Genomic DNA, 16997 nt, shown 5'->3' on the forward strand with positions numbered 1-16997 from the left:
CTTTCTAACTCCCTGAATTAATTAATTTTAACTCTGATTAGTAATTTACAGTTTGATTTAATTTTTTAAATAATTGACAGCTTCATTTTGTCTAATCATTACTGCAATCCATTGAAAAAGCACTTGAGTGTGCAACATGTTCAAACTAATAAAACGCACAAACTTGTACAAATGTGCAATTTTCATCAGCAAAACTGAGTTAACAGTAGTACCGGGTATATTATCAAACAAAAAAAATAGAAACATTTCCTAAACCCCCCACATCTCTAGCACCGATTTGAAATTTCATCTAAAAAAATTATTAAATTTGTAATATTTCAGTTATAATTGCATCCAACCATATAGGAATTTGTATTCCTCAAAAAAAAAATATATATAATTTGTATTTTACAACTATTATGAGAAGATTGAGATGGATGTTTTGTGGAATACTTGCGAAGCATCAAGTAGACTACAACTTTATATCTACACCAAAAGCACGCAAATTAGTAAGTATTATTTAAAAAGCATATTTCAGTTACATTTGTGATAAATCTTCAAAGGAAAAAACATTAATTAAATCTATAAAACATTAATTTGTCAAAATTTATAATTAATACGTAAATATAATTTGAGGGAAGAAAATAAAATGTTTTTATTAGCAGATGCCAAATTGATTGTCTAAAGATATTATTGCAAATACTTATCAGGAAGATGGAAGGAAATTGTCCAACTACTGGCAGTGAGTAGCTATTAAAGGATTTTTCTCTGCATTATTGCACCTTCAAATACTATTGCTTTTTTGCATTCTAATGAGCAATAATAGTATTGGAGGCATATTTTATATAAATTAATTACATTATTTTTTTGAGCCTCAAAAGTCAACAAAATGACAAAAATCAAATGCCCCAATTAGAAATTCATTCAAAATACCAACTAGGGTTGGGGAAGGTGTTAGTTCAAATTAATTTTTTAGATGAGTGAAAAAAAGGGGTTCAAGCATATTTTTAAAAAGAATATAAAAGTTCTTTAAAAAAAATAGACCCTCTTACTACAAAACGGTGAGTGATGTGGAAAAGTAAACATTTGATGCACTGGTATCCTTTTAAAACGGCTCTGTTTAACATTATATTCACTAGAAATAGGTGAACAGGGTTATAATAAACACAAAAAAACTATATCACAGAAAAAACGAAAGTTAGATTAGCTACAAAAACATAAGAATGATACATTTATACACATTAAAACATTGACAGCATATTATTTGGTGTCATTAAAATTAAAAACCTGTGTAATCCATGATTACATTAACCAAATACATATAATAATGTTAACAAAATATTCTGCTAGATTGCTTTATGGGATACAAAATGGTTTTCTCTTCTGACAAATCACCTGAGTTTGTGAAGCTGACTGTTTTCAATACTGTTATTATGGAACTTCTGTCTTCTGGACACATTTTTATGTGGTACATTTTTACTATGTCCTCTGAGCCTCCCTGCATAAACATTCTGCACTGGCCTCAAGACAGAATTTTTACATGGAGAAAGTTTGCCACCAGAATTGATCCGGTATGCCCTTGCAGAACTTGGTGGTTTCATCTTTGACTTGCCATCATTGCGCAAAAACGAAGCAGATGCTGTATCACTGTTACTGGTCTCAGCTGATGAATGTTTGTACTTTAATGTATCCACGGAAACTATTGCACTGAATGTCTCTTGAGATAGCCGTGCTGATATACCCTTAGGTCTTTCAATATTTTCAGCGATCTCCATTGACCAATCTAGAGAAATAAATATAAATAATATTAAAATTTATATGGTGGTGGATAAATACAACAAGGTGAAACCTGTTTAAGTTGAAAGTTCCAGACTAAGTGGTAAATATCATGCAGTTTACTTAGAGTTTCATGTTCTTCCTACAAATGCTAAAATGATTGTGTATTTCCACCAATCAGATTGCAGAATTCTCATACTGTAATCAATCTATAGATAATTTGTGTCATCAATTATAACAATAGAATGAAGCTCCATCCTAAGCAGTACATATGATGGAATGAATAGTATGCAGTTTACACAGTTTCATTTTCTTCCCACAAATGCTAAAATGATTGTGTATTTCCACCAATCAGATTGCAGAATTATTATACTGTAATCAAACTATAGATTGAAGATAATTTGTGAAGCAAGCGTCATCAACTTCATTCTATTGTTCCTATATGCAGCCAAAGTAGTGCCGGTTATATATCATCTACATTATCGGAAATAATAGTATTGGAGGTGATATGGCAACAAACTTCACCCATGACACGCACACGAGTTTGCAGCCATGCAACAAACGTCACCCATGACACGCACACGAGATTGCAGTCATGTTAGAAGACTGTAATAGAATGACAAGCGCACTAAACACTGTACAAGGTATTGACGTCTCTCTGTTTGCACCTTGTGACCTCAAAAGCCTGGTATAGATCTGTCATTCTATAACTTACACATGTATAGTCATAGACCTTAAAATAAAAGTATTTTAGGGTCTACGGTATAGTCAATAAATAACAATCCATGGATTGAACAACTCTACCTTCATCCTCTATTTCTACTTCCATTTCTCCTTCACTCTCTCTATCACCTTCATAACCAGTACCAACAGAGTCAAAACTAGCATTGCCCAATTCATTACAAGATATACTGTTCTCATGGCAACTCTCAGATAATTCTACGATTGGTGTGACAACCATGCTGTCACGATCTTTGCTCAACTCTGATTGGTCCATCCTGCAAAACAAAGGGAGGATTGTAGTCAACAAAGATAATACAAAGTATCTGCAACAATGTTCAAGGCCCCATTACTATGGCCCTAATACAGTCATGTCTGTACCATCAGCACATAACCTCAATTATCTGAACAATGTTCAAGGCCCCATTACTATGGCCCTAATACAGTCATGTCTGTATCATCAGCACATAACCTCAATTATCTGAACAATGTTCAAGGCCCCATTACTATGGCCCTAATACAGTCATGTCTGTACCATCAGCACATAACCTCAATTATCTGAACAATGTTCAAGGCCCCATTACTATGGCCCTAATACAGTCATGTCTGTATCATCAGCACATAACCTCAATTATCTGAACAATTTTCACTCTGTCCTAGAGTAACAGATATTCAACATCCCTGATATTTTGAGATACCAGTGAATGTTATAATAACAAATAACTTAGTCCTTCCATTGAACTGGGTTCACTATTCCTATCCCATATTAGTGGGCTAATACAACTAAAAACATTTCCATCCACATAACAGTGGGATGCATGTTTACTTTAACCAGAAATGTGTCTTCATTTCTTACCTATCTTTATTTGGTGAGAGGAAGTCCATCTTGCACTGTTCTTGATCCGTAGATGTAGTCAAGGAATCGTCACATTCCGTTACAGGACGTGCACCAAGCAAGTTACACAACTCTGTGTAGTCCATCACCTAGACAACGACAATATTGAAATGTTAGTTTCAAAAGATGTCGAATGAATTCAAACTTTACCATCTTAGTGATGAGCAGTGAATTAACTCCGTTTTCAGATTTTATGCGTCTACTAAACCATCTTAAGTACCGGGGGTAATAAACGCATGATAAATTTATTCACCTCAATTTTAGCAACTTCCAGACGATTTTCCTCTGAGTATCTTTGCTTCACTGCCATCAATGTGACATCTCTATGGTCTGTCAAAGATGGCTCAACAAAACTAAAAATAAATAGTAAGAAAAGAAATTAGCAACCAATCTATTCTTTCATGTCTTGGATCTCCAATTCTATTGCTGTAAGAGTGTATTCATCCAGCTCAGAGAAGAGCACAGTGCTTCCATATTATTGTAATTGTACAGAGGTTATAATCATATTTTGTCACTAAAGTTGATGGCCTTCAGGACTATAAATGTTTTTCATTTTGAACAGTACTGTAGAATACTTTATTTTCGCTTGGAATTTATGTTCGCTATTTTCGCTGAAGGGATGATTTCGTGAAAATAAAATCCAGCGAATATACATTTTTTCCTATATTTTACATTAATCTCAACAAAAATCAGTGAAAATAAATTCCAAGCAAAATGCCCAAAATACCTTTTCAGCGAAAATTAATTCCAGCGAAAATAAAGTATTCCACAGTATTTATGATTTTTACAGTCACCAAAAAACTAAAAAAGCAGTCTTAGTATTTTTGAGCCAGCATGCTCTGAAAACTGCAGCCTACCGTCAAGTTCAAGGCTTTAAACCCAAAAGTCTGCCTTAGTATCAAACACTTGTTGCAATGCCCCCATCTTGAGGGGATCACTGAACAAATAAACTACTCACCATTTTCTAAACAACAGTAAAGCACAAGGTGTGATGTCATCCACTGTAAAGAATGTAAAATCCACCATATGATTTGGCCATGGGAAATCTGAAAATGTACAAATGGTCAATGAATGTAAGAAAAGAGAATGATATGACAGGAGAATTTAGATTGTTTTAGTTTAACATGAAAAGGATTATCCTCATACCTTGGAGAAGTAGCACCCTAGCAAGGAACACAGCGCTAGCGGCCAAGTTCGCCACAGTGAACAAGCCAAACTCAACGTGAAGTAATGTCATCTCTGTTATAAACATTGCTAGGCATTCCGTTTGTTTGTCAACAGCTGCCAAGTCACAGAACAAATGTAAGTAATCTAGTACTGTGGGAATCTGAAAATAAAAAATGGATGAAGAAATTCAAAAACAAAAAGTGAAAACAGAAATAAAGCTAGCACAATCTGTCACACACATTTGGAGGATTATAAACTACAAATAGGAATAAATTGAAAATATTCATTTTTTTTTTCACCCCAGAGTTCTTCAACTTAAGTAACATCACAATGTGTATGTATTTCAAAACAGCTTTTAATCCTCATTCTAAGTCTCAGCAGACAATGGTGAGGACGCTAACTTATGAAAGGGTCCATTCTGGTACCCTAACTTACCCTGATCTGACCATGCAAGACTGCTACAATTTCTCCCATCATTCTTACTACTTCCTCATAAGAATAGGTGCCATCTGTCAACCACGCAGCTTCTCGTATTGTTACAATGTCTTTTTCTAAAAGCCTGCAATTTGAGTAAATGTATGAAACTTAGAACCTGAACTGAATGAAAGAAAAAACAAAAACTCAAACTTCCCCAGCAAAGGTAGAATTCGACAAGAGATGACAGAAGATAAATGCACATCAGCAAAGATGTGATTCAAAGTAAGAAATGAAACAATCTGAGAAAGGAATAGTTACGTACCTGGAGCATATAACCATAGCAGATATCCCTAGTAATTGTAAATTGGCTCTGGTTGTTGGTTGTAACATTAAATATCTATCTATACACCTCACAGCAGTGTGCAAGGTGAGATTGGAAAAATCTTTCATACCTGTGACTTCCACTAACCAATCAACCAATATGTACCTACATGCAGACAGAATATCAATTACATTCAAAATCTACACCCAAATGACTACTCATTTAATTCCATGTATGCCTTCCCCTCAACAGAATTCTCTGCACATCACAGTAGGCCATATTTCTTTTAGGCAAGATTTCCTAAAATACAACAATTTTGTATATATATATGTGATTACACTGTAATTACACTAGTATAATGAATAGCAAACATTCAAGAGAAAAATAAAAGCACAAAATCTTGCGACAAAATTTAGCAAAAGTTGCTGACAGTGTCTTAGCACAAAGTTTCACTGCTACAAAATTGTTCAATTTTTATTGACTACCAAAATTCACAAAAATTTGGCTTTTGTGAAATTAAATATTACAATGTGAGAAATTGTTGGCTGCAAAACATGGTATGTATACAGTACTATAAAGACAATTATTGAGTTAAGTCAGAGGACCAATGCAATTTTAAATTCACAAAAAAAAACCTTCAAATTTGCCATGATAATTTGTAGTTACTACAAATGTTACACTTACCTCATACTTGTATTAAGTCCTGACTGGAATTCAAACATGCGATGCGTGTTGGTGGATCTGGACTCCAAAACAAACTGAAAAACAGTCTCACACACCTGCTCTTTACACAACCCACCAAACTGACCTTTAGCGTAATGTTTAAAAAGGGCAAGCTGTGAAGAAAATCAATTGATAATAAACAAAACTGAACTCTGTACAGTTGCAGGCTTATTAACGCCTAATTGTATTATACAAATTTTCAATGGATAACTAATAACAGAATAGAAATATAAGAGGTTATACCTTTGCATCAATACAATTAGACTTTGCACATTCCCGGAGTTGCCTAATACTGTGTAAACTGCTACCTGGATCTGAAAACTGCGGTCAAGTAAAGAACACATACTTAATAAGATATATAAGCTATTGTATCAGTCAGTGTTAAACATGGTTCTCAACAGAGTTATGAAGGGAAACAGATTCATTCAAGAAAATGAAAGAAATTTTAAAATAGTGAATAGAAAATATTTTTCAATAATATTAATAACTCAATTTTTGTGTTCAACCAATAAACGAAATAGTAAGCAATGATTTAAATAAAATAAATATTCCCGAATTTATATTTTTTTATATACTTTTATTTACTTGTCTGATATTATCAGTACGAGATATTCATTAGTAACAATTTTTATGTAACCATACATAAGCTATAACCAACAATTTTGGGAGTATAAGAGTATAAAACTTACGTCTTGACTTTGTAAACTTTCCCAGGCAACTAAAGCAGCATACGATGATCCCTGATTGGACGCCTCTTGGTACCATTCTACAGCTTCTTTCTGTTTCACTTCATCCTGTGAAGAGAAATAACAATTTATTACAACTTTGTTCAAGTCAGAGAAATTGAGTAAAACTGTTGGGTCGACCTCTCAGTAGTCAATTACTTGTAGTCTGTGTAGGCACAGGGCAATAATGGCTAGTTGGATGTTTGAAATCAAGTCAAATGCAAATATTTTCTTTATTTTCACTGAATGTAACGTATCATGACAAATAAATTAAATATATAATAACCAAATTGTGGTTTTTATAAAAACAATTATTTAACTAAAATAAAGTACCGGTACAGTGCATTTTAAAATATACCTACAATGCAATTTGAACACAGTATGCTATAAACAGGTTAAATTTTGCACTTTGTGTTGTAGGACAGCTGAGAGAAATTTTAACTGCCACAAAATGCCATGACTTTCTGCTACTGATTTGTGAAATTAATGCAGTTTTGAGTGTTTCCACAAAAGAGGGTTAATAGAACAAAACAACAAATTAGTTTACCAAATTTAATTATGGGACTTTAAAGAGAAAGTAAGAGTAACTATGACAACATTTATATATAAACAATATCTACTTACATCAAATAAGCTTAGAATTTTAGCAATACAATACATTGTTGATTTGCTAGACGACTGCTGCTGGAAAAAAAAATTAATCAAAGTTATGAAAGAATAAATGAATGCCACACTGTATCGACATTATCAAAGACGGGCAAAAGATTTTTTCGTAACTTAGCGGTGGGGGTGGGGGGGTGGGGGAGAATTGGCCAGCGTGGGGGAAAACAGAGAAAATTCATTGTCTATTCTTGTTTGTGATTAGTCCAGGCAACGTTTGGGGGATCGTGATGTAGCTCCGTCTTTGAGAATACACTGTCTGGGAGATGGATGGGGGACGAAGAATAGATCTCGAAAAATTATTCTTCTTAAAAAAATTGAAATACTGTATACTTGTTATGGTTGTACTTTATGTGAACAATAGAGGTGCTAAAAATGATATCAAGAATACAATAGACGATGGTCTATTCATTTGTGTCAATACAATAGACGATGGTCTATTCATTTGTGTCAATATAGGACGTTGCAATTGAGCTTTGAAATTAGCAGTAGCGTATATTTCTTGTTTAATGAATAACAAAGACTTTTTCTCAAATCACAAAAATATTTTCTGAAAATTACATTTATCTTAAATAACTAATCAAATAATTCTAATTAATTTACCTTCTGTTTGCAGTGATTTTTCATATTGTTAAAAACCATTGCTTTACAGCAAGTACCGCTGGCGGACCATGGAGGACGGATAAACAGCCACGTAAATGGTGACCCACTCAACTCTTCTGCTTGACAAAAATATTTGGATGTCTGGCTACTGTTGTTGTCGGCTTTCCCATGTTCGGCAACTGTTACTACGAAATAAGTAACAGAGAATGGTTAGTTGGATTTTGAAAATGATCGATTTCTTAAAAGGATCATTATTTCAGACATTAAATATGAAACAAAATTCCTGTATTTGCCAATTAAGCATTTATGTAAATAAGATGAGTGCATATGGTTAAGTAAATCATATCCTGCCAACAGTTTTTTACACAAACCTGGAAACAAAACTGAATTTTCCACCAACAAAATAGTTTTATTAAGCATTTGACAATAAGTGGGTAAACGGCAAACAACATGAAAATATCAGTTTTGTTCAATTACAGACTACAAAGAAATACAACGTCATCCGTATACGGAAGATGAAAATAAGGTAGAACATTTGAACCAAAATAGAGAAATGATCCAGTGAGTATACACAAAAACAGGGTTCTCCCCAGGGCTTTTTAGCGCCGAGGTCCGCGGCGCTATACCTGTGAATCTCGGCGCTTCACTTGGGACCTCGGCGCTATGTGTTCCCACCTCGGCGCTTGATTTCATATTTGACATGCCAATATCAGATGTGAAAAAGCTTTGTTCGCCACGCCGGTCGGCCCCGACCGTCACTCAAAATTAGTGACCACCACGGAAATGCTTCCGACGAGGACTATTGTCTGATTGTTGGTATAATTACGTACCGACCGACACGCATCCTGCCAGTCGTGGATTATAATTTATAAACAATAGACCTAGTCGCACGATACGTAGCGGCTAGTCAAATTTGTGGAATTAGCACCTCTTTGTTTGTAAGTAAATACTTTCTGCGATAGACACAGTCTTTAGATTGAAAGCTAAAATTATTTCAAAATCAATTCCACCTCGATATAACATGGTCAAATTGGAGTTCACGATCAGTTCATGCTACTCAAGAAAAAACAATGTGTTTATTGCGTGATTTGGTAAAATACATTTGAACTGTTATCATTGCGAATCATGTAAAAACTCTTCTTACAAGACCTAATTTACCTTTTAAAAATTGCAAATCACCTCTTTCGAAAGCTGTCATGCAGTTTTCAATTGAAATCGATGCCAAGACATCGTGCTACGACATCGCTTTACTTCCGCAATGTAATTTTTATGATCACTACCATTCGGAAAACTTCGGGTTCTACCGGCATTACCATGCGGCATTTTGATTGGTTAATGGAATTCTTGACCCATCGGGTCAAAGGACAAATGCTAATGTTTCACAAACATCATGGCGGGTCTGTTTTTTTTTACCGAAGCGATCAAGTGATCAAAAATAATCGCTCCCGATAAAAATAAGTCGGATTTTACTTGCATTTCATATCAAAAAAAAAAAGAAGTAAAATTTGTTGAGGAATTATTGCTATAACTGGTGTATAACATGGCCAAGTAAGTTATGTCACGTCGTAACTTTGATGATCGTTTTGAAGCTTTATTTGTTCGCTCATTACTGTAATTGTAAACGTTTTAGAAGTTGATGGTACGAATAATAAATTACAACAATACGTCAATTAATTACGTGATCGATTTTTTGAAGGAGAATGTTTTTGGAGTGAATAAAATTATGAGATTCGTGAACATAAATCTGGCTTAACGTTTTGAATGCGTTTCCTTCAACGTTTTACAAAACAATTAAATTGCAACAATAATGTATTTGTGTTTGTTTTTAGTCTGTAGCATTTGTATTTCGAGAATGTTTCAAACTCTTCTAAATTGTGAAACATAATGTGTTGATTCCATTAAAAAAAATATTTGCCCTGTTACTAAGCTTACTAATATTCATAATTGTAAATAAGTTCTGTTAATCAATGAAGGAAAGATATGTAAATGATATGCAAATTATTATGCAAATTAGCCCCGGCGCTATGCATTTTTTCTGGGGAGAACCCTGAAAAAGTGTGTGAACTAAAACATTAATGTTCAAAAATGTCACAAAACTGAAGACACGCAACTGTTGCTATGACAAGCTCTTACTTGTTTTGACGCTAATCAGCGAATGATTAGGCCTATCACACACTAATATTTACTCAATATTTCTTTGGTACAAGGCTACAGACAGCTGAATTGAAATACCTGCATTTAGAAACCAAAATATTTTCAAGATTTTCCTCACAAAGCATCACAAATGCTTCTAGCTTTTATTTTATTTTTCAAGTGAATGTTAACAGATGTATAAAAAATGACAAAAGTCACAACGGTATTCGGTTTGATCTACTAAACTGGTGAATTGATGCCAAACTTGCTACAACAGGTGTATTTTTGCCCAGTAAATCAGTCACATACTTACTTCCTTCATTGTACAAGTAAGCTACGCCCATTTTAATGATTGCTTCAATATTTCCATGCTCTGCCGCCCTGTCACAAAAACATAAATAACTAATGAGTCAATAAAAAAAGCAGCAACTTTAAAAAGATTATAATAGAAGTACTCATTTAACACTTAAGTGCTCTGTGGTGTGACAAATAAGGTGGCAGGTCATCAATTGTAGGGTTGGAAAAGGTCAGACAAGGTCACAACAAGTAACTACATGTAAATATATATATCTGGATGACCAACAGTCCATTAATGTGAACACGATAGATTACTTATCTTTATTCTATTTTACATACAGGAATCGTATCAAACAAATATAATCCAATGAAAAGTCTTTCCATACATTTATTTTAAATGCAACAGGTCAAGAATCAATCACAATAAATAAAACACAAAAAACCATAATATTACAATCAACAAAAATAAAGTATATTACGGTATTACGATTTTCTTCCTGCCCTTTTTTTCAATATCATCAAAAACTCTACAGCAAATCCAGACAAGTTTTCAATATGTTCATTCTCAATATTGTATTGCTTTGCAGTAAATATTTAAAAGAGTTTTTCCTGAGGTCATCACAGTTAATGGACCACATCAAGTAGAAAAAGTTGTAACAACAATAACAGAATGAAACCTGATAGTATGATCCCAATAGGTCCTTGGTCATTTTGTTTAATAATAGTTTTTATCATAGAACAAAGCAAACTGTGATATCTGATATCTAAACTGGGATAGCAGAGGATAAAGGGAGTATACAAATCAACAATGCCCAAAGTTAATTCCCCGTCACTAACCTTTCAAAGTGTTGGTGGTTTCCTGGTGATGGCCATTCTCCTCGAAAATTAACTGTTGACCATATGGACGGATTCGTGTCTATGATATTTCTGAATTTGGAATGGACCTGAAAAACAAATGTTATAATGCGTGTTTTTTTTAAATTAAAAATTCACATATGAACCAATGAAAATGCTACTGTTATGATATTATTCAAAAATAACACTCGTGGGAAATTGCATGTTCATAAACATATGACACAAACATGTAGACACTTGAAGCGTACAAGATCCATTTTGTAATTCAGAAGAAAGATTATACTTGTTAATTTACAGTACAGATGTCCTGAATATACAGCATCTAGTTGTTAGAATGTACGGTCAATTGTTGGTATATTATAATATATATATTATTATTGCTGTTTTGTTAGTAAGAGAAATGTCATCACATTCACACATTAGTTTTCAATCACACAAGAAATGTACTGTTAATCCCAACGCATGTTTATATCATTTCAGATGCACTGGCTAACTGGTCATGTGATTATGATTGGGGACATAATGCCCAAGATTGAGCAACAAGATGGCAAGTCGTGAAAATTACTGCATTTCATAATACAATTTTAAATTAATATTTTACTGTAATACTTACTGCACGCATTGATAACAAGTCTTTTGCTGGAAGCCCCTTTACAAGCAAAACTAAAACTTCCTCTGGTAGACACCATACATTACAATTGCTTTTAACCACTCTACGACGAGTGCGATTTCTTCTCATCTCTGGAAAAATACAATATCAAAATTAAAATATTACTAAAAAAATATAAATATCACATATACTAATAACAGATTGAGACGAAATTACATAATTAGTTGTGACACGGGAAACAGCGAATGACTCTGATGCTATGGGCCGCAGTTATTCGCCAGCGTAACTGACACACCAACTGAAAATAGACTCAAAACATCGTGTGGAGGGAAATACTTAGTAAGCCGAAAGATAATAATATCGGTCTTTCTAGATAAAAGCTGTTCGATGTCCGCTGATAGTTGTGACAGTTGCGGAAACAGACCGGCAACAAACCTGCGTCTTTGGAAATTTCAAATGACCCGCCAGTAGTGAAACCTGCTAATGATATGCAGGAACCGTTCGACAAGAAACTGCCAAGATCACATTACAACATTGGTAAAATTCTGCCACATAATTATAGATATTACACTAGAGATCAGTATTGTCATTATTTTTATTTTTCATATATACTGGGAACTGGCATGAAATTTCAGAACCTACTCCCGCCAGCGCCAAGAAACGCTCGAACACCGGCGCTCAGTCGAAGCTTACTCAAGGTCAACGGAAGCGGACAAACTGCCACTACAAGAAATTTTCAACTTTTTTTACCTATATTGTGAACTTGACAATAAAACAAAATCTGCAGTAAATAAATAGCTTTAAAATTAAAGCAAATGAATCACAAATCATTAGATGAATTCAGATTGAAAATAAATCGAGAAGGAACTGCCAAACCAGCTGACCGTTGAACCCAAACATACTCTGTGGCCATTTAATTGTCCGACGCGGTACATTTCTCAAGATATCTCTGCTTTTAGTTGGATTAGAAATTGTAAAATTACCTGGTATTTATAACATATTTGTACTCACCTCTCATTATAATCCCTGAGAAATTCTGAAGTTGAAAGGAAGGACAGAGTCGGATGAATATATAGAAGACGCCAACACAACGATCCGTTGAGTTAGTACGCTGTACACTGAACTGAATGAAATACATGTGTTGTCCGTTACTAAAGAACGTCTTCACTGATTGGTCGAGAATGCGTTCTTGCATAATTAGGTAAACAACGAACATAAACAAAAGATCATCGATTGGCACTCCACACATTCATTCATTCACCGATGCACAACGGCAAACCGGTAACAAACGGTCGCAACAAAAATTCGTTAACACCAGTTACACTTCAGCGTAGTGCGAATCGGTTATTTTTTCAGGAAAAAAATATAATTCGGAAAATAGTTTTGAATCTTCCAATCGCAAAATAACTAATAAATTAAATTTTTAAAAACGGTCACAAACAAAATTGGTTAGCTCGATTCGAGTTACACTTCAACGAAACGCGAATCGGTTATTTTCCCGAGAAAAAAATATAATTCCGAAAATAGTTTTAAATCGTTAATCGCAAATGACTATTAAATTAAATATTCAAAACCGGTCACAACAAAATTATCGCCTCACTCACTCAGAAATTACTCAGAAACACTTGAGTTTAGCCGGGAGGTTCAATGAGCTATCTTTATATTTTGCATTTCATAAAACGTTTCCATGTTGCAGTACCAAGTCGTTGTAATTTTAACTTGGTTACAAGTGCACGTACTAATATATAGATAAAGATCGCCTTAACAACTATATAATAGACCCCTTTTAGTAGACTATACAGGATAATTACTGTCGTACAACTCCTCCGACTGATGCTTGTTGGGACAGGTACCTCGAGACAGAGAAAAGGGCGAGATTGTAATAAGCGGGGTCGATTCTTTTCACCTGCAAGAGTCAATGTACCTTGAAATGAAAAGGGATCGGGCATGTAACGTCTCATTCATCGATATATTGTGCAAAGGGTGTTATTATATTCTCAGTCATGCCCAATGTTATGAGTATTCGGACCGTAAAACGTCTATATTTTATAAGTCGACCTAAGATTTACCAAGGTGTCTCTGAGATGCAACTTCCTGAATGAGTCAAATCTCGGTTTTGTTTATTTGGCTTTCGTTTAGACGTCCTCACTTTGTTGTTTTGTGTGTGTTGCGTACATGTTATGACAAATGAAATGTACAAGCATTTCTCAATGAGTGCATTGTGTCGTAAGTTGACCGGAATCGATCACAGCGATCAGTGGTTCATGCATGTCTCCGTGGTATCGCTGTCCAACCGTCTACTCGAGTCACATAACCAGTAATATTATTATCTTATATATCATGGGAAACATCAAATACGACATTTCCATATACCCCTCTGTGCAAATCACACATGCACGTATTAAAAGTACGACATTTCCATATACCCCTCTGTGCAAATCACGACAAAATAAAAGCACGACAAAGTATTATTTATATATTCAAAATAGAATCATATTTTCTAATAAAACACTTGTTTTATTTTCTTATTATTTTCTGATAAAATATCGTTGGCATGGATATGCCAATCAACCTTTTCTATATGGAATATTGAATTTTCCCGATTAGCGGACACACTCATGACATAAACCTGTTCGATGAATTCCTGTACATGTACACAATATTTCAGTACTAGTAGTGGTGAAAACCTCATAGGGATAAGACACTACGTCGTAACGAGGGGAACCAAATGTACACTTATGAGTTTACATTCAATCAATAAAGTTTGTAGCACGGTGATTGGTACAAGTGTGAAATGATAATTGTATATTTCAACGGATCTTTTGGAGGTCACAATAGATGTTGTTACATTTGTAATGACTTTTTTTTTCATTTGATAAAGTCTCCAAAGCGATGGGTTCGTCACGAACAAATCACGCATTTTAAGGGAAGCCGTCACACGCGACCGTTTGACGCCGTTAATCGAGTACAATGTCATCTTGTTTTCACTTTTATTCAAGTGACACATTCTGCCCGCATCAGCCAGTGAGAGCATAATTACAAGATAAAACTTTGGTGTATTGCGCATGTCATGGATTAATTTTACATAACTTACTGCATACCAATACATGGCATGTTTGGTTTCTTTGGATTACATAATTCTGTGTTCGTGTAATAGTACGGACACACTGATCTAAACCACGATATTATGTTCAACCCCTTTTTTCTACAATCCTATGTTTCAATATCAAAAAAACGTAAACAATGTTTTGATTTTACAAAAGTTTTTTTTTCTCACACAAATACTAGTACTCGTAAATTCAAAGAGAAATATAACTCAGGATAATTGATTTAATTCAAAATAAAACGAACGAACGAACTGACTAATTATACTCATTATAGTGATAACAAACCAATTATACCGCGGTATTCCAGGTGACAGTTATGGAACAAGCACCTGTTGAATGGATTAGTTATGTTATTGCTACAGAAAATGTCACACTGCCGAAACGGCCACGCGACCAGGTTCACACATTTCATTCACGTTGCAACAATAGTGGCTCTTGCTGTTGCCGATATCTTGACAATGGTAATGTTGACATTGAACTTTGCCGTGGTGAGAAGATGCTCAATGTCACATAGTCTCAAACTTTACGGTCACGGTGAAATTATTTAAACATGATCCGAATTGCGACTGAAACTATATAATCTGTCTATGATGCAGTACATGCCAACCACAGTGGTCGAGTGTACTTGTTGTGTTGATCAGTTGGTTACTTTTCTTTATTTTAGTAGATTGTCGTCTGGTCTCAAATTGCTCAAAATTAATATTTCCTTCTGTCGTTACGCATTATCAATAAATGTTAACCGCACAAAGGCTATTTGGGGAGGGGTGAAATCGTGATCAATATTTTGAAATTATTACACAAAATCAAGACCAACAATACCAGAGAAAGGACAGTTCTTCACTATATAATAGTATATTGTATTGTGAACTCCTGATTATACGCATGTCAAACAGGTTATTAAAGATGCATATGTAGAGAAGTGTTTGAAATTGTTACACTGCTTGACTTGTGTTGGCAACATATACACATCTTCCGGGCCTATGTACCATCGGAGACTGGCGCCTCTACTATGTACCATCGGAGACTGGCGCCTCTACTATGTACCATCGGAGACTGGCGCCTCTACTATGTACCATCGGAGACTGGCGCCTCTACTATGTACCATCGGAGACTGGCGCCTCTACTATGTACCATCGGAGACTGGCGCCTCTACTATGTACCATCGGAGACTGGCGCCTCTACTATGTACCATCGGAGACTGGCGCCTCTACTATGTACCATCGGAGACTGGCGCCTCTACTATGTACCATCGGAGACTGGCGCCTCTACTATGTACCATCGGAGACTGGCGCCTCTACTATGTACCATCGGAGACTGGCGCCTCTACTATGTACCATCGGAGACTGGCGCCTCTACTATGTACCATCGGAGACTGGCGCCTCTACTATGTACCATCGGAGACTGGCGCCTCTACTATGTACCATCGGAGACTGGCGCCTCTACAGTTAAATTATGAAATAATCAATCATAAACATTACTAGTATATCATGCAACGTCGGGCAGATGTCATTCCGTCGTTTCTAAATACTTCAGTGTTACTTGACTCCCATGGATGCCGGAATTAGTAAAATACCCCTATTTTCTTGTCAAACGTCGAAACATGACGATCTGGTTAATAAGATAGATAGATAGATAGATAGATAGATAGATATTTTATTTGACACAAAATTTAGCATGAATGAAAAAAACATACAATAAATCAATGGTCAAGAAAAACACAAATAAAACAATAGACTAAACTAAAGCTTAGATATAAAATCAATAAATTTTCCCAAGCAATTGACAATGAAGCTATCTTTAGTGCCTAGCAAGCACTTGAATTTCTCATGAGTTGATAACTTGCAAATGTTATCATCATAAATTGCTAATTCAGCTTCAAATTTAGTACGAGCTTGTACAATCTGACTATTTTTACAATTGAGTAATACATGAAATTCATCCCCAATAGCCTGTTCATTACATAGAAAACAAAACCTTTGCTCTGGAGGTGTTTTATTATATCTAAGTT

At 34.8% G+C, this 16997-nt stretch overlaps 1 protein-coding gene across 1 annotated transcript; it reads right to left on the bottom strand.

The window, feature by feature from the left end:
- Positions 1-855: 855 nt before the first annotated feature.
- LOC100374550 (cyclin-F-like) lies at positions 856-12973 on the bottom strand. The gene is made up of 17 exons (XM_078014337.2): positions 12894-12973; positions 11886-12013; positions 11255-11361; positions 10434-10501; positions 7988-8166; positions 7349-7402; positions 6689-6793; positions 6243-6320; positions 5961-6112; positions 5277-5441; positions 4973-5096; positions 4517-4697; positions 4329-4416; positions 3624-3723; positions 3332-3459; positions 2560-2753; positions 856-1762 (listed from the first exon to the last, which is right to left on the bottom strand). Exons 1-17 carry the CDS (start codon positions 12898-12900, stop codon positions 1371-1373), a joined length of 2250 nt encoding a protein of 749 aa, XP_077870463.1. The 5' UTR covers positions 12901-12973; the 3' UTR covers positions 856-1370.
- Positions 12974-16997: the final 4024 nt, after the last annotated feature.

The sequence above is a fragment of the Saccoglossus kowalevskii genome, chromosome 8 (assembly GCF_978046115.1).
Source record: "Saccoglossus kowalevskii chromosome 8, keSacKowa6.1, whole genome shotgun sequence".
Lineage (NCBI taxonomy): Eukaryota > Metazoa > Hemichordata > Enteropneusta > Harrimaniidae > Saccoglossus > Saccoglossus kowalevskii.

Excerpts from the sequence above, each read along its gene's own strand:
- LOC100374550 (XM_078014337.2), bottom strand. Across the intron at positions 5,442-5,960 it reads GGACTTAATACAAGTATGAG|GTACATATTGGTTGATTGGT; the intron begins GTAAGTGTAACA and ends GTCTGCATGTAG. Across the intron at positions 4,417-4,516 it reads TAGGGTGCTACTTCTCCAAG|ATTTCCCATGGCCAAATCAT; the intron begins GTATGAGGATAA and ends GTACATTTTCAG.